This window comes from Sorghum bicolor, chromosome 4 (genome assembly GCF_000003195.3).
Source record: "Sorghum bicolor cultivar BTx623 chromosome 4, Sorghum_bicolor_NCBIv3, whole genome shotgun sequence".
Taxonomy (NCBI): domain Eukaryota; kingdom Viridiplantae; phylum Streptophyta; class Magnoliopsida; order Poales; family Poaceae; genus Sorghum; species Sorghum bicolor.
In genome coordinates, this window is record NC_012873.2 from 54,412,915 (window position 1) to 54,430,619 (window position 17,705).

At 44.4% G+C, this 17,705-nt stretch overlaps 2 protein-coding genes across 4 annotated transcripts; both read right to left on the minus strand.

Moving 5' to 3' along the window:
* On the minus strand, positions 9,857-11,500 carry LOC8070557 (cell number regulator 2). The gene is made up of 3 exons (XM_002454018.2): positions 11,052-11,500; positions 10,635-10,919; positions 9,857-10,515 (listed from the first exon to the last, which is right to left on the minus strand). Exons 1-3 carry the CDS (start codon positions 11,230-11,232, stop codon positions 10,436-10,438), a joined length of 546 nt encoding a protein of 181 aa, XP_002454063.1. The 5' UTR covers positions 11,233-11,500; the 3' UTR covers positions 9,857-10,435.
* LOC8055403 (CTL-like protein DDB_G0274487) lies at positions 12,547-17,705 on the minus strand. Of its 3 annotated transcripts, none has more exons than XR_002452468.1 (7): positions 16,637-17,705; positions 14,612-14,795; positions 14,295-14,519; positions 14,085-14,201; positions 13,536-13,769; positions 12,919-13,403; positions 12,547-12,802 (listed from the first exon to the last, which is right to left on the minus strand). XR_002452468.1 is itself a non-coding variant. In XM_002454019.2 (6 exons), exons 1-6 carry the CDS (start codon positions 17,257-17,259, stop codon positions 13,194-13,196), a joined length of 1,593 nt encoding a protein of 530 aa, XP_002454064.2. In that variant the 5' UTR covers positions 17,260-17,705; the 3' UTR covers positions 12,547-13,193. The 3 variants fall into 3 exon arrangements, 1 of the variants encoding a protein (XP_002454064.2); XR_002452467.1 differs by having other exon boundaries at positions 12,914-13,403; XM_002454019.2 differs by having other exon boundaries at positions 12,547-13,403.

A 17,705-nucleotide genomic window follows, 5' to 3' on the forward strand; every position in this document is an offset into this window, starting at 1 on the left:
CTCGGCCTTCTAGGCACCAATTCTGTGGTCTAATTTTGCTCCCATTTTTATGTTGGGCCCACTTTTAAATCTAAAAAATGAGGGGGAAAGAGCATGGAGATTCGATCCCCCGAACTTCTAATTTATGCCCATAGATGGTTTCTTTCTACCACGCTAGGTTAGTTTTATGACTGAGAAATTATATTTGACCACTCAAAATATAATAATACAAAGTTTCTGACAACTAGTATTGCAAGTTTTTTTTGCAAGTGATACCAAATCAAACAGTTAATGACTTGGGAAAGGCCACAGCAGCAAGAACCCTTAAGAAAGATAATCCAAAAAGGTGGATGTGCCACAGGCTTATCAAAAGGGTGATCTTATAGACAACTGTTAGATATATGGCAAATTGAAACCAACATGTGAAACATATAGTAACACAGTGCGAGCAGAGAAATAGAAAACTATCCTCTCATATTTCCCCCTTCAATGTTGTTATTGTCACTATCAAATTGCATGATATTCTGATATAATATAACATCATTACATTTATTCTTTTAGATGTATACAGGGTGGTCTACTGTACAACCAGTTTTAAAATGATCACGCCAGCCAAAACCACCATACAAACTACCTAGAAACACATGGAAGCATGGTATGAGGAGAAATAGAAAATAATTCCATGTGCACGCTCAAACTTGCATGGTGGTCTGATTTTCATCCTTCAACTGTCACACTCAAAATCAGACTACCGCGCAAGTTTGAGGGTGAAAAATGGACTTTATCCTTAATATTATGTTTATCATTCAAATCAAATGTGTCATGTTTTGAGAAAACATCAGTGATTTAACATGCCTGCCCCGACCCTCCTCTCCAAGGTTCCAAGACACATATCGTATACATTTGGAACAGAAAAGAAGTGCTTGAATCATGCAGTACTATATAGCACATTTTATTTTTTACTTCCAACGATACAGGCTGGATCTCTGATGCCATGGCACTATACAGAATCAAATTTTCATGTGCCCAGATTTAAGATTATATAATTATGAGACATATTCAAATAAATGAAATGTACTAGTGCTTATTCTTGATATTAATCCTACATAAATAGTTACTCCGCCACAAAAAAAAACTGTGTATTCTACATCAAGTTGGCTATCTTACTTATTGTTGTATATAATACACAATGGTTTGTATATAATACACAATGGTCATCAAGTACAGTTAATTCTTTAACAAATCCTATCAGAAGTGCGGTTGGTTGAAGCATCAATAATATACCATCTTTGTTATTACAAATAGCCCGAAAATGTGCATCACGAATACATACAATATCATACAATACACAACACCTAGTTTGCTTCCAATTGAATTCCGTGGAGGTTTCAATCCACCATTCGCCTTAAAGAAGGGTCGCCTGCAACTGCAAACACTACAACACTACAAGGAATACCACATCCACGGTGGCCAATGCTAACAATATAAATTCTCCGGCAATTTAACACATAAGAATAGTAGTGTTATGCGGCAGCGTCTGACATATAGGCTCTTGGATGTGGCCAATGCTAACAATATAAACTCTCCGGCAATTTAACACATAAGAATAGTAGTGTTATGCGGCCGCGTGTGACATATATGCCCTAAAATAGGGTTTTGCATCAATCATCAACGGGGAAAAAATATAAGAACATTTCTAGACCACCACATGTATATTAGCCATCTATTATCTATCTAATCTATCTAAAAGGCAAAAAAAAAAACTGACCATAAATCTGGTTATGTGAAACTGAAATCCCGGCCAGTTTAAACTTTAAACATCAACAAGGCAATGCAAGGGATAAGGAAACCAAATATAGCCCACCAACCAAAAAAAACTAACTCTAACTCGCGGAAAAGGAAGGCTGAGGTGTGGGAGCGCTCACCTGAGACGACGGGCGCGCCGCTGCCGATGAATTGTGACGATGGGGGGCCGGGCTAGATACAATCATACAAGAGAAGGGAAGTGCGAGGAGGAGGCAGTGCCGATCGAGCCGGGACGCGGATGAGCTAGAGAAGTAGAGAAGTTGAGGCGGCGATTAGCGGGGATCGCGCGGATCTGGCTGGATTGACGACGCCGCGGCGCTGGGCCGCCGCGGGCGAGCGGGAGCTTCGAGACGCTTGGCAGGGAGGCACTAGGCAGCAGAGCCATGCGAGGCCAACAGGTGGCCGTCGAAGCGAAGGAAAGGCAGACGGGACACACGTCGCCCGCGGGGGGCTCGCCAGGGCGGAGGGAGGGCAGGGAGGGAGAGAGAGGAGCGAAATCTGAGCTGGATTCCAAATCTTCCCGGCTCGATGTGGTGCTGCTGCTGCTGGTTTGGTGCGCCCGGGCATTTGTAGGGAGGCCGGAGCGAGCGGAAAGGCGTTGGGGAAGCCAAAATATCTAGGGCTTTCCGGGAGTAAAAAACGCGGCGGAGGAGTGTTCCAGCTTGGGCCACGTCGCCCCCCTTCACCCCCGGCACCCCCACCCGACAGCCGGGCGGGCCAGCAGCAGCACGCATCCGATACGATCCGATCCGATCCGATCCGTCCCCGGCCGGCCGGCCGGCTTGCCGAAGCCGGAATTTAAAAATTAAAATTCCCCGGAGCTCCTGTGCGTGGTGTTTCCCGGTCCGGACATTTATTAAAGCGCCATATCAACAAAATTATACTTTTTGTATGAAACGAAGAGGAGAGAGAAGGAAGTAGTTTCACCATGGTGAAACTCCGCGGACGTTATTTCCCACGCGGTGAAATGGGATGAAATCCTCACTGAAATGCGTCGTTTCACCATCTTGCATGTGATCCAATCATTTTGCGGCAATTAAATGCTTTGCTTAGTCTTGGAAACAACAAAGTGAAATGCTTCATTGCTGGGGTTATTTCATAGATGGTTTCATTTCAATCTTGATAACGTGTTGGTATGTGAAATCGTGCAGTGACACTGTCCATTGAAACTGGCCTAAGGCCAATCTCAATTGGAGTTTCATGTGAGTTTTATTTGCATTAAATAGGTTGCCACATAGGCTTTTTTGATGACATGGCAGTGTATCTAAGAAAAGAGAGAAAAAATGAGTTTCATCTAGATAAAACTCTCTTGGCACGATTACCAACTCTCTATAAGTCTTAGAATTACCAACTCTCTATAAGTCTTAGAATTGAATGCCTATAAAACTATGAAATAAAACTCTTCATTAAAAATAGATGTTTCGTTCAAATTTGATTGACATGGCAGTCTTAACACCGGCGACGGAGACAGACGGGCCTACCTGAAGCCCCCGAACAGGAAGGCGACGATGCGCATGGAGTACCGACCGACGGGGACGTGCGGTCGACCCCGTCGGATTGAGGAAGCTGGCGAGACGGATCAACCGAGGCGGCGACACGTGTCCCTCACGGCCAACGGGTTCACGGGTCAGGGTGGGCAGGCCCGCGCGGTCAGCGTTGGGCTTCCAGTTGCAGTAATCAAATTGCAGCGGTTGCCGCGAGTAGGCCACTCTCTCGATGGGCACAGCTCCGCTGACAGGAGAGCTGACAAAGCATATTTGCTACTTCGAGATCGAGATGGAGACATTCGCAACAATTTCGCTACTACAAGTAGTTCACTCAAAAAAAACAAAAAAAAATTAAAATTTCTCGTCACATTGAATCTTACGTCACATACATAGAGTATTAAATATAGATAAAAATAAAAACTAATTATACAGTTTGCCTATAAATTATGAGATGATTTTTTTTAAATTTAGTTAGTCCATGATTGAATCATAGTCAAATAAAAACAAAAATGCTACTACCGAAAACCAAAAAATTTTCGAAACTAAATAAGCCCCAGCAGTAAAGCGTGTGTACTGTGTACAAGTTATGCTTGCTTGAACCAATGGATCGGCTCCGAGAGCAGTGGCCAGTGGCAGCCTAAACTTGTACTAATAAAGGGGTGGGCAAATTGTCTATAGATTAGTAGTATTATGGTAACTAGCTTTATTATTAGATTAATCACAGTTTTGTGGTTAGCTTATACTACTCGCTAGAGATAGATGGACATGAATTTGTAGGGAAGCAAACTTACAGTATGTAGCTTTTTAGATGAAAGACAGTTGAGCTAATAAACTTGCAAATATATACAGAAACCTTCATTAATCTTTGTTAGCTAAGCTAAGGTAGGGCTAGAGCCTAGTATCGCCTCCATTAGGCTCCGGCACTGGCTCTCGCTCTGAGGGCACCGAAAATCTGAAACCAGATTTTGCCGTTCTATATCAGTTTGTTCCCATGTGTCAGACTGCATGCCCCGGTATTTGTACTATCTCCGTCTCAAACTATAGATTCATCTATATATGTTATTGTATTTTCTGCAAATAAATGTTCAATATGTGACTTGGAACTGAACCAAATGTCTTTTAGTTTGAAACATACACTATTACAAGATGATCTTGTGACACAGTGACCAAAGATTAATGGAGATCGGCACGCCTAATGACCACCTCCGTAAATGGTCACGGAAACTCTAGATAAATGGTCACTGCCTCACAGGGCCGTGCCGGTAAAATTTGAGGCCCTGTTCCAAATTGTAAGGCCTTGTTTACTTCCACCACAAAATCCAAAATTTTTCAAATTCTCTGTCACATCGAATCTTTAGACGCATACATGGAGTATTAAATATAGACGAAAATAAAAACTAATCGTTTAGGCCAGCGGCACGGTCTCCAAAACACAACTTTGACCTCTTATTTTTATAAAAATATTTAGAAAAAATTATGTAGGTATATTTTTATAAAATAATTTTCAAGACAAATTTATTCATATAATTTTCATATTTGTAAACTCAACAATTTAAAAGTTATTGATTATTTATATTTTCAATGTTTAACCCAAATCTTGTCCAAAATGACTTCTAAATCTGATACGGAGGGAGTATCTTATATATGCATTAACCTTAGAACATTAGCTGTAATCATACAAAGGATAGTAAATTCAAATCAAAAGAAAAGATTAAAATGACATAGGACTTTCTTTTATAAAAGTCCTGACTCATGCCTGTTCCAGGGCTAATCGTCCATCATGGAAGGAAACGGCATGAGCTTGAATTTATCCCTTATAGCTAGCTAGGCGCGCCTATAGCTGGCAGTCACTAGCAGTTTGCACACGCGTGGTGATGAATTAAAGATGAAGTGATGGTTGGTGACTAGTAAATCCAACAGAATTTGAGGCCTCAGGTAATTAGAGGCCCTGTTCCTTCGCACCGTTTGCACGCCCCTCGGCACGGCCCTGTTGCCTCAGTAAATCATCAATTCACAAAGACGGATGTTCACTGTAAATTGATTCTTAAAGGCGTACTGTAAATCAATTCTTAAGGGCATACACCTTAAGATGTCCATCTTTGAAAATCACTATTAACAGAGACGGTCATTCTAAACGTTCATCTTCATAATCGTTTTATAGAGATGCTCTTCAATAAGTAATTACAACAAAAAACTAATTCATAACTCTTCCATATTACCACGGATGAAGACAAACTTCATAGTAAGATTGTAGCTCTCGATGTGATTCTACAACTTTGTGTTTGAATAGTTTATTATTTGAAACTGTTTAGTCTCCCAAAAAATTATTCTAAGTTCACATATTTTGAAATTTAAAATATAAAATTTTGGAACAATTTTGGATAATCTTAGCCTAAGTTGTAGGTGTCAATACAACCTACAACTATATAGTTGAAAAGTTTTTTATTTAAAGTGGTTTAGTGTCCCAAATATGTGTTATAGTTAATTTTGAAATATAAAATTTAGAATTCCTAAACGACCTAGAATGTTCACATGGTTAATACCAAAGTTATAGTGGATGACCTGACTTACATGTTTGCTATTGATAATTTTTATATTTGAAGTTGTTTAGAGTCTCAAATATTTGTGTCAAATTTGCGAATTTTGATATTCAATTTTTTCAAAGAATCTCGGATGGAGAGACGTCCTATACCAAAGTTGTATTGTTTGATAAACTTAATAGTTAATATATATATTTTCATATAAGTTCATTTATTAGTAGTCAAAAAATTCAATATTACGAAACGTTGATATAAAAAGATAATGCACTAGTGCTAAACACAGCGGGTCACAAAAAATATGGGGTTTTCTGGAGGCGTTCACCTTCGTTAGTAGGAATAAGGGGCACCCGCATTGAATGATTTCAATAGTGGGAGAGTAATGATTTTCCATCTTCGACTCGTCATCTAAAAAAAGTGGCCTCCAATCTCCATGGCAAAGGAAGACATGGACCAGGGTTTCAGTAATTTTCAATTACCTAGTGTAGTTCTTGTTGTATAAAGCACCTACCCAAGTGCTAGTGCATTTTGTTGGAAAAAATTAGTGAGACTGAGTGAGAGTTTAGAGTTAGTGGTTTCAAATACACCCCTTATATTTTAAATTATAAGACATTTTAGGTGCATACCTTTTGTTATCAACTTGATACTATAATAAACACTTATTAAAATAATGTATTTAGAAAAACTAAACATCTTATAATTTAGAATGAAGAGAGTAACTCCTACCAATTGTTTGTATGATAATTAGTTGGACATAGAGTTAGGACACTTGGTTCTTGGTGCAATACTTAGGGCCTATTTGAACAAAGACCAAAACGCCCCTTCTCCTCTTCTCCTGCATGCAATGTCATCCTCTCTCCTCTCCCTCCTCACCAAGCTCTTCGCAATGTCGAACCCTCACGACTGGGCCAGACCCAATCCATAGCGGGCGATGATGAATCTCGCCACCGTGGAACCGCGCTAGAGCTGTTGTCGACCGCACCACCTATCGTGCCCATCTGGGGCTAGACATCGACATTGTATCTGTGGATGCCGATACTCCAAGCTCCGTCCACCCCGTCCTTGCCCCATTGCCGAACCGCGGCCATGCCATTGCTACAAGCTCTATCCGCCTCGTCCTCGCTGCTTGCCTCACCGACTGGAGCTGCCATGGCGAGGGAGGCTGTAGGGCATCTGGGTAGGGGGAGAAGAGCGAGGCGACGACGACAGCGTGGGGAGGACCAGAGGCGATGGCGGCGGCCTAGGGAGCAGGGGTGGCGACCAAAGGTGTCCGAGAAAAGGGAGAGTTGAGGGCACGTGCCCTATGGGTGGATTTAGAAATGATACAGTTCGATAGATAGAGGTAGGTGTTGTCCTTTTGGCCTCTAGTTCCCTTTAGTCACCTCCCGTGGGATGACTAAAGGACTAAACTTTTTAGTCCCTTGGCAATTTAGTGAACAAAATAAAATAGACTAAAATAGAGGGACAAACCTTTAGTCTCATTGAACCAAACGGGCCCTTACCTCACCTCTAGCTAAGCTTGGATAGGATACTGAGGACACGATTCGTTTGGTTGATTTGCTAGAAGTCTATAGGTTACATGTAGAATACTATAATACAAGCAAGCTGAGTTGGCACGCTGGGCCTAGCACGTTTTAGGTGGTCTATGTAAGTTTTTTTTTCAGAATTACAAAGTACAATACAAATATCAGTAACGCACGTACAATTACTCTATGAACATACGCACGTAAATCTATCTCTATAAGCATCTCTAAAAGACTGAGCCGACAAATCACGAGATTCGTGAAGTCACTACAAACGTCTCGCTGTTGACAGGACGTCGTCTTCCACCGAAAGTATAGCACCGAGCAAAACAAACTAGTTTGGAAACTAACGTTACCTTATTCTTAGACGAAAGATGTTTTACTTGTGCTAGTATTAATGAATGTCGGGGTTATCTTTTTCAAAATGAAAAATATGCATCTTTATGAGCTTATATATATTCATATCGTTCATGAAAAAATTGTAAAGCAATCGAGTAGAAATGAACTTGTATCATCTCCGCCTAATCAAACTGAATTTGGTTCAACTAAACCAGAGAGAAGTTTATCTTACTAGTTTGACCGGGAGAAGAAACAATGGATGGGAACTACTTACTCCCACCGTCTAGCTTGAGCTTAAGAGTGCTAAATTTTAATTTTGGGAAGCAAAAAAAAAAGGAAAAACAAGCTCAGCGTCGCGCCTTCATCCAAATCCAAAGAATTCAGAAGAGACGTACCGGACCCACCAGCACAAGCACTTTTGCATCACAGCTTGTCTTACGCCGTTGCTTAGGCTACACAGTAACGTTTATATGCTCAGATAGACGGAGTTGTCCGAGCAGTGTGGTACTAGTATGGGCTCATCTTATCGCTAGGCTGAGTAGCTGAGTGATAATATTGTGTGTCACACTGTCACCACTCACCGGCTTAGCCGCATGGGCCATGGGCTCGCGCAAGAAGAACATTTTCGCTTTGTTTGGGCTTTAGGCTGCTTCTGGCCTGGGAGGGTTGCCGACTTGCTCTCATGTCGGACCAGGAACCGAGTGCCTTCCCTTTTGGAAAACTACTTACCTCCTTCGTTCTCAATTTAAAACCGAACGTTTTACTCCTAAATTTTCTAAAACCATTTAAATAACCTCCTCAGACAGTTTTCGACGGTGGTTTTGCTATAGTAATCATAGTCTTGCTACAGTGACAACGGTTTTGTCTTTCTTTTTGTATTTATTTCAGCTGAATCTTTAAAAAATTACAGTGACAACGGTTTTATCATAGGGTAGGTTTACATACTCATAGGAGGTGATTTAGAGGTGCTCATAGGGTAGGTATGCATATATGTGTACTCATAGAGGTGGTTGGTTTGCATATGTGTGTTTATAAGAGTGAGTATGTGTGCGTGTTGTGGACGTCAGTGTTACACTGTTTTATTTTCAAAAGAAAAAAATCTCATTTCACGAGGAGTTTCGTGCGGATTAAGATTGTTGAAGTTTTTATTAATTATGCATACCCCTGTGGATAAAAAATGTTATATTTAAATACATAATAATAATATAATCTATGTGTCAATAAATAAATATCAAAAAAATTATAACCTAGAGTGGAGAGAGTAGTATTTACTAAATTATTATGCATGTCACCGTGGATTGAAACCTTCTTTTCTACTCCGGCCGATTAGCTTTTGCTTAAATTATTATGCATGTCACCATGGATTGAAACCTTCTTTTCTACTCTGGCCGATTAGTTTTTCTAGCAAAAGCTATATTAAAATTTTCTTTTGAGAAATAAAAAGACGAGCTCAGATTGGCCTTCGGCTTTTTAGCTTTTGCTTAAATTATTATGCATGTCACCGTGGATTGAAACCTTCTTTTCTACTCTGGCCGATTAGTTTTTCTAGCGATTAGTTTTTCTAGCAAAAGCTATATTAAATTTTTCTTTTGAGAAATAAAAAGACGAGCTCAGATTGGCCTTCGGCTTTTTAGGTTTTGCTTAAATTATAATGCATGTCACCGTGGATTGAAACCTTCTTTTCTACGCTGGCCGATTAGTTTTTCTAGCAAAAGCTATATTAAAATTTTCTTAATTTTGAGAAATAAAAAGACGAGCTCAGATTGGCCTTCGGCTTTTTCCGTCCTGTCAAAGGATCAGGAGATAGTACTGGACCCACCAGCACTAGTTTTTCATCACTGCTTGTTATATCCTTCTGGCGCATTGCGTGGCTACACAGTAACCTTATATATCGGATACACCGTCCTATCGTAGCAGTTTGGTACTAGTATCGCAGTATCGCTAGCGAGTGGAACATACTGTGTCAGCTTAGCCGCATGGAGCATTTATGGGCTATATTTCGTGTCCTGGGCCAAATTGAAATCCACAGGGTATCAGTATACAACCCGACACTACATAGGCCTTCCAGGAAATTCGAATCTTGCAGACCGAAACATTAAATAGTTTGTGAGACAAAATTTTTTAGTTTATTTAATTTATAGTTAGATAATATTATTATATACAAACAAAAATACTACCATGCCCATTTTCTAAAATATTTTGAAACTAAACAAGGTCATAGAGAGATCATGGATACACGTTGTTCGTAGGGGTGCAAGCAAAGCAACTCTACGAAGTGAAAGCAGCTTGCATCAGCACCCCTGAAGCCATAGATTGAAGAGGTAGCTAACAAACTGCAGAGAATTTTCGTTTATATATGGTGACATGATAGTCTCTTTTTTTTTCCTTAATACAAACTCAGAGTAGATACCAGGACGGGGTAGTTACATGGGCGTGCAATGATCCCCAGCATAGATTTGACAGGAGCATAATAATATATGGTCACGAGGACCGCCCGCATTATATTAGGGCTTATCATGATGGCTATGATCCTTTAGCTTATCCTTTGTATAACCCTATTGGTGGTGGAACTGATTGGGAAGACAAAATGATATTGTACCAAAAACCACCTCTCTGTCCAAGCCTAAAAGGAAATATACAAAACGTAAACGACAAGGTTCGTTTGGTACGCGCGCAGCGCAGAGGATGGGCGCGGACCGATACATACGAATCGGGTTCCCTCATGCAACAAATTGGGGCGAGCGAGGGGAGCGCGCGGCAGCATTCAGCGGGTCATCCCAGGGTGCATCAGCGGCGGCATGGTGGCGGCGGTGCGCCCCTGCCTCTCCATGTTCGCATGCCACCCTGCAACGGCGGCCGGGCAGCATCTGTCAGCAGTGCAGTGACGTCCTGGCTAGGGAACTGCAAGATCGAACTGAACGAATGGATGCGGATGCTTCACAACAGGGACTGGTGGTCCGTACCTATGTTCATGTCGAACCCCCGCTTCTTGAGCTCGCGGAACTCCTGGCAGAGCGCGCAGCACTCGCAGCAGCAGTGGACGCAGCAGTCGGCGCAGGGGCTCTCCCGGAGGCCGTACTGCGCGCGCATCTTGGCGCGGTAGAAGCAGGAGTAGACGCACTGGCAGCCGGTGAGCAGCATGACGAGCGTGTACAGCGCGCCGCTGGTGCCGCACGACGTGGAGCCCCGGTCGATGATCTCCGCGATCTGCCCGAACGTGATGCACGGGCACAGGCACGTCACGCAGCCTGCATCATATACATATATATATATATATATGCATATGCATATCCATCGTTAATCAACCGCTCCCGATCGATCATATATATCCCTCCTCTCACTCTCTCTCTCTCTGGCTCAGGCAGATCGACTTCACTCACAGTTGCTGCAGTCGTCGAAGCAGTCGCAGAGCCCCGTGGACCAGGCGGCGACGGGCGCCGCCTGCGCCTGCACCGCGAACGCCGCCGTCGCGCCGCCCGCCTGGTAGTAGCCGCCCCGCCCGCCGCTGATGGGGATGCCCGTGGCCAGCGGCTGCGCACCCTCGTCTGCCTTCGGGTACATGGTTGGTGGTGGATCGGAGGCGCGCCGCACTGTCCGCCGACGAGCGTTGGACTTTGCCTTTTGCGCGTCCGCCTGGTCGTAACCGCAGTGTGCAGTGTGCGCTGTGGCCTGTGCCCAAAGGGTGCCGTGCCGACGCCGAACAAATGGGTCGCGTCGCTTCCCGGCCAGCGCGTCGCGGGCGATGACTTTACCAAGGCGGGATGGCGGAGTACACGCAGGTGCCCGTCGGGGTCGTCGTCGGTGCGGGCGTCCGCCACGAGACAGTTTTTTTTTTTTTTTTTTTTTTTTTGGCGGCTGGTGGGCCGAGTGACCGGCCGGTGGCGCTCGAGTCTACGGAGTAGTATACGTCAGGGCGTGAACCAACCAGGGCCCTGCCGGCCGGCACTAGCGGGTCAAGTCGTCGCCCGGCCACACCACCACCAATGGTTTATCGGTTAGGCCGTGCTCCACACAACCTGCACGCTACACAGCGCCGCGACTCGCGAGGCTCATGTGGATTGCCGCCCCGCCATGCAATGATCACGTTGTTTTCTGCCGTCGTTTAAACGTCGAGCGTGCCCGATCGATCTGGATAAGAGTACACCCAAGTATGTCTGGAGATACTGTACGTCGTTCAGTAGCGTAACATGCGTCCGTGGAAAGAAGACTTTTCCCTGCCCACATCGACGACCTTACAGTAGCAAAAACTTAACGCGCGTGCGTAGAAATGCCACGGGTTGCTTTCCACAAAGACGTGCTTGACGGGTCCACGGATATACTGATCCGCTGGTGGTACTTGTTGGAATTGTCAGGCATGTTCTTCGAGTTGTTGTTCAACGTGCTTCACCAGCCACTATGGAAGTATGAATCTACTGTATATGCTTATGCTTACTCAAATTTGATGGCATGGCCTTCCTTTCCTTTTCAAAAGACATGTTTGTCTATTCTCTCACCAATGAGAAAAGGCGTCCATCCGTGATAGTAGTGGGGCACGACAGCAATCATAGAAAGACGCATACCGAGTTCTTGCAAGTTATGATAACATCGCCAGTCAGCAACCAGTGTGCGCCGCCCACAAGGCGAGGCATTGGGTTACTTCTGAGTTCTGAAGCCGAAACATGGTTTTCGAAAGGGTGTACGCGTACCTGCACAGCTACTGCACCATCCGAGCAGAGAGCACCCAGTGAAATATTCACATGAAACTGCTACAACTTCTCGCAGTCTCTCGCTTCCTGACATAGATCTGGTAACATTCAGGATTGCTTGAATCCACCGAAATCCAGCTTTTCACAATCTAGCTTGTAATCAAACACCCTAGACTATTGGTCCTCACGATCCATCAACCCCATATTGTGGAATTCGAGTGAACTTACACAATTTGAGGTGGGTCCAGACAGGGCCTTAGAATTGAACATTCCAAATTTCAAACCGGTAACGCTAACCTTAAGTAAATGTAAGCAAACGTGATAAATCAGTCAGAGCACCTAGTATATGAGCATTAAGCAACACTGTTCTGTACAACCGGCCAAGTAGCAACCACGATGCTGTTCCTCTCCAAGTCTCCATAGCTTATCATACTGTAGGGCTAAGACTACAAAAGAAAGACAAAAAAAACTATCACATTGCCGCACTAACCCGCACAAACGCTGAAACCACACCCACTCTGCATCACAAATCTCGAAATGGAATTAATAGTATCTACCTTACCACAAAAGCCTACACAGATAAAAAATGATGGCGCAGTACCACAAAAGCATGATCATTGAACACATTGTGGCTTCATTGGGATTTTTAAACATTTTGCTGTTCTTGAAGGCGTCCAAGATTGCTGGGGCAGTTGAGCTCTCTAAACGTCAATGGCTTGGAATATCTTCCTTGATCTATATATTTCAATGGCAGGGAGATCCAAATCTTCTTCTGGAAATGCCTGCCTGCATATCAATGGATTCACAGAAATAACCAATATCTGGCATGTAATTCATTCAAATACTGGACGAATGTGGCAAATGATCAAGCCGCCCATTCAGTATTTGACGAGCTCTCGCACTTCGGTACTGCAGTCGCTGGTGTAGTGCTTCTGACATTTGTTCGAAAAATTCAGGATCCCATCTCTGAATCAAAAGGGGATCCTCAGCATAGCATATGTATATAGATGTAACAGCACTTTCCACAACCACAACAGTTAGTCCAACCTGCAAAATTGACCAGATGTCAATCTTGACAGAACTAGCACATATTGTACTGTATGAAGAAAACCTGGACACGGTTTTCCTTTTCTTAGTTACTACAGTCATGCAAATTCATATAGAGATATTGGCACTTACCAGTATCATACCCATCAGCATGGAGGTTGAACCAACCATAACAGCTTTATCACTTTGTTTGTAGTATGTCCAAACACCCATGCAGGTTCCAGTAATTAATCCACCTAAAATGGTGCTCATCAGAAGGATAGCACCCGAACAGTCATAAGCAATAAGTGATTCGATGCCTGTGGATTGAAACAGCTCCCAAGCGTCCCTAGCTGAGCGATTGAAACTCTGTCCATTAACTGCTATCTGAAAATCAAAAACTATTTTTAAGGCATTGATTGGATAGCATGATATCAGTAGTCAATATTCCATAGCATGAAATAGAGATAAATTGTTACAACGATAAGTTCTCACATTTCAATAAAAGCAGTGATTGGGTCACAAACCACATGCATTTGTGTAAAAATATCCAGGCAAGCAAAAGGTACTTTGATTGACAGAAACTAAACCTTATAACTTAAAACAATAAGAAAAATACCGTCAGTGTGGAGAAACAAATGATAAACAGAAAACAGCTGGAACATGTAGACTTTTAACATAGGCATGGTCTACATCACTCACCTGTACATATGCATATTTGTTGAAGAAGCGAACAAGTGTCTCCACAATATGAAACAAAAAATCAATACAACATAGCAAACACTCATTGCTGCCAATTTTAGAACGAATTCCACGAATCTGTAAGGGGTGAGGTAAAAAGAAAAAAAACAATGAGAACTATTAAAGGAAACTAAAGGACAGAGTATAAAAAGAGGGAGTAAAGACACAAACCTCCCATCGTAAAGTCCTAATAGCAGCGGTAAAAAGTGATCCATAGCAAATGCTTCCAAATGAAGTTGTCACAGCATACTGAAGAGATTTCAGAAGAGGCTTTGGGGGCATTGTTGCAGCAGCTGGACCACCATGAATGAGAACAAGGAAAACCATCCCTGAGACAATGACATGAACTGTATTGCTAAGGACAGCTCCAGTCCAAAATAAACTGACTGAAAAAATCTGCAAATACAGGAGATATTATTAAAAAAACATCTGAATAATAAAGGCGATAAATATTTATATAGAAGTATGGTAAAAACTTGCCAGCTCACCAAAAGAAGCCACCACTGCCCACCATTTGGTATGCCAAAGGCAACAATACCAGAAACTCCAAAGGACCATAATGCCATCCAACAAAGCATGACTAGCACAAATGCATAAGCAATTCGCATCACATCAGGAAGTTCCCGTACCATTCTTACTGCCTTCTGCAGTACTAGCATTGTGAAGGGAAACCTAGCAAAAAGAAACACAGTAACTTCCATGCAAAACAAAGAAATATGCAATGCCGAAACAGAGGTAGGTGTTGGTCATGTAAGTATAAAGGTACTGTTTCTATATGATTTAGCATGCAATTCGAGTTCTAAAATTTCCAGAATAAACAGCCTGAGGCTCCACATATTATGAATCAAAGAAGGAACAATTATTAGATTATTGTAGTGTGCCTTTGGGCACAAAATTCAGCAAAATATAGAGGCCAGACAAGTGTGGATAACAACCAAGATAAACAGAGTAAACACTGATCCAAGATATGCATACACGGTTTGTCATGAGTCATGGAAGAGAACATTTATCGACAGACATGGTGGGTGGGAGGTTTCAGCAATGGTCCTCAACAACCAGGAGGCCTGGTTCAGGCTCATTGGTGAAAGAGAAAGATGGACAAAAATTCTTGAAGCTTTCTTGGCTCCAAAGCAAATAATGGCACCTTATATATAGAAGATGGACATAACTGACACAGCCAAGGCAACGAAGAAATGATTGAAGATAGCATGGACACGAAATGAAGGAGAATAAGCTTGGTTAGATGAAGGTAATGTACTTCACTCCTAAGAGCTATTTACACTGCTGCAACTGACTGTCACAGTCATGGGTCGCGCACATGTGCCCTGTTGGCGTTGGGACCTGCCATCCTTGGTTCGACTCCCCGTGGGAGCGAATTTCAGGTTGGGGTTAAAAATCCCCTCATCTGTTCCATGACAAAGCACAGGTCTAAGGCTGGGCCACAGTCATGGTCGTTCTCACATGGGCTACGATGCATTGATGCCGTTGTGTATGGGTGGGGCAGTGGTTCATGAGTTTTCTTGACCCAACCTGCACGAGAAGGTCTTCTTCTTAGCAAAATGTCCGTGCAGGCCAAGTTTTTTTATGATATAGACCTGCCATACATGACATTTTTAACTGGAAATCCAGCAGCGAACAGCGAATTATTCATTTTTTTTTAAAAAAAAAACAAATCAGGTAATAAGGTTTCAGGACTAGATATTATGGCTCTCCCACTATTCCATACAACAGTTTTTTCAAAAGCAGTCTACTAGGCAGCGCAAGGAGCATGCCCCTAGTGATTACATAGTGATAGGCCACAATATCAGCCTGCTTACGACATATAGTAGTGACTATTGGCTGAGTGGCAAAACAGATATACAAGCTACCAGTACCAGTTGTGCAGTTTTAGAACATTGTTTGTCAAATTCTACCAGTTAGTACATCTTGAGCACTAAATGTTCAGTAGTCTGCCATTAAAATGCATCTGACAGTGCACCATGAAAACTGGTAATCTAAACCAGAACACAAAGAACATAACAAATTTTTGCTTAAAGTGCTCTTATCGGCCCCCACTTCCAACCTTCAAATAGCTGGTTGATTGATCTCAAAGATGTGATCATAATATGTAAAGTGACACAAGTCTATGCTAATATATGTGACCCTTTGCTCCACACAAATTAAGCAGCCACAAGGAAGCAAGGAAGATAGGCGTTATGGCACACGAGTGCAGCTATGCAGCATGTGCAGATAACTGTCGGAAAGGAGCCTTGATAGAGACATGAATGAACCTCCTAGCAGGATCTTCATGCAGTTATAGGTGAGATTGTGCAGATTTGCAGTCAACAGGGTAAGGAATTGGGAATGGATATCTACGAATTTGCATGTTATTATTTGCAGAAATTCGCTCGCCTACTCAGTGTCGGCATCAGACCCACATTCACTAGAGTCCAAGTTCGTCTGAAATGAGATGGAATGGGCAATTTTTACAGACAAATTCAGAAATAGTGTTGTTGTGAGGCTGTGAGCTGTACCTATCGAGCACAGACATGACGTAGAGGAAGTGCAGGCCGGCGCCGACGGCCAGGGCGACGCCCCAGAAGAAGTGCTTCCCCCAGAAGCACAGGACGCTGACGACGGCGAGGTAGGCCGTGAGGCAGTGCACGGCGGTCCGCATGACGACCTTGCCGCCGTCCTTCCTCCAGGCGGCCGCCGCCAGCCACGCGCACGCGAGCGCGGCCCCGACGGCGCCCGCGGCGCCGTAGAACTTCCAGTACGTCTCGGTGAGCTCGGACGCCGGCACGGAGGGGTCCTCGGAGCGGTAGACGGAGGGCGGCGGCGGCGCGGAGGGCGCGGGGTCCGGCGAGCCGGCGGGGGTGGCGGTGGTGCCCCAGGGCTCCGCGGTGAGGTTGGCGTAGCGGCCGATGTTGAAGCGGTCGGCCTGGCGGAAGCGGTTGAGGCCGAAGAGCGCGAGCGCGGCGCCGAAGACGAGCAGGTGGAGGAGGAAGACCACCAGCCAGAACACGTCCCGGCACTGCCGCCTCGGCCACTGCGCCGCGGGACCCGCCGCCGCCGCAGCCGCCGAGACGGCCCCCGCCGCCGCGGCGGGGCTAGGGTTCCCGCTCCCGTCGCAGGAGGGGGTGGAGGAAGAGGACATGGCTGCGATCGGTGGCGATTGGGGAGTTGGGGCCGGCCGGTATGAGCGAGGAATGGGGGATTAGCAGAGACACGTCCTGGAACAGTTAGCGGAGACCGGGGAGTAGTGGTAACTGGCTAACTGCTCGGCGCTGGTGGTGGTGGGACTAGGGGAGTAACCGTTTCGGTCATCGGGGACGGACGGGGAGACGATGACCTGCGCGAGCGAACTGCCGGAGGGTGACTGATGGCGACGTCGCGCGGAATTCCGGGGGTGGGCAAGGGGGAAGCCGGAAGCGGACGCGGTTCGGCTAGTCCGCCAGCACCAGCAGCGAGGTTGCTGTGGTAGTAGACTGGTAGTGTAGGGGTTTGGACTTTTGGAGCGAGGCGGCTGGCGACGCGACGAATGTTGGGGCTTCGGGTTCGGCGGCCATTCGGGGTTTCCCGTGTTGGGGCGGAGCGCGACCG

Bases quoted from the DNA above. Each gene is read 5' to 3' on its own strand.
- LOC8070557 (XM_002454018.2), bottom strand. From the start codon at position 11,232: ATGTACCCGAAGGCAGACGAGGGTGCGCAGCCGCTGGCCACGGGCATC. The intron at 10,920-11,051 runs GTGAGTGAAGTC...TATATGATGCAG, and splicing joins CTTCGACGACTGCAGCAACT to GCTGCGTGACGTGCCTGTGC. The intron at 10,516-10,634 runs GTACGGACCACC...CCGCCGTTGCAG, and splicing joins GGGGTTCGACATGAACATAG to GGTGGCATGCGAACATGGAG.
- LOC8055403 (XM_002454019.2), bottom strand. From the start codon at position 17,259: ATGTCCTCTTCCTCCACCCCCTCCTGCGACGGGAGCGGGAACCCTAGC. The intron at 14,520-14,611 runs GTGAGCTGGCAA...CTGTATTTGCAG, and splicing joins GGCAGTGGTGGCTTCTTTTG to ATTTTTTCAGTCAGTTTATT. The intron at 14,202-14,294 runs GTTTGTGTCTTT...CACCCCTTACAG, and splicing joins TTAGGACTTTACGATGGGAG to ATTCGTGGAATTCGTTCTAA.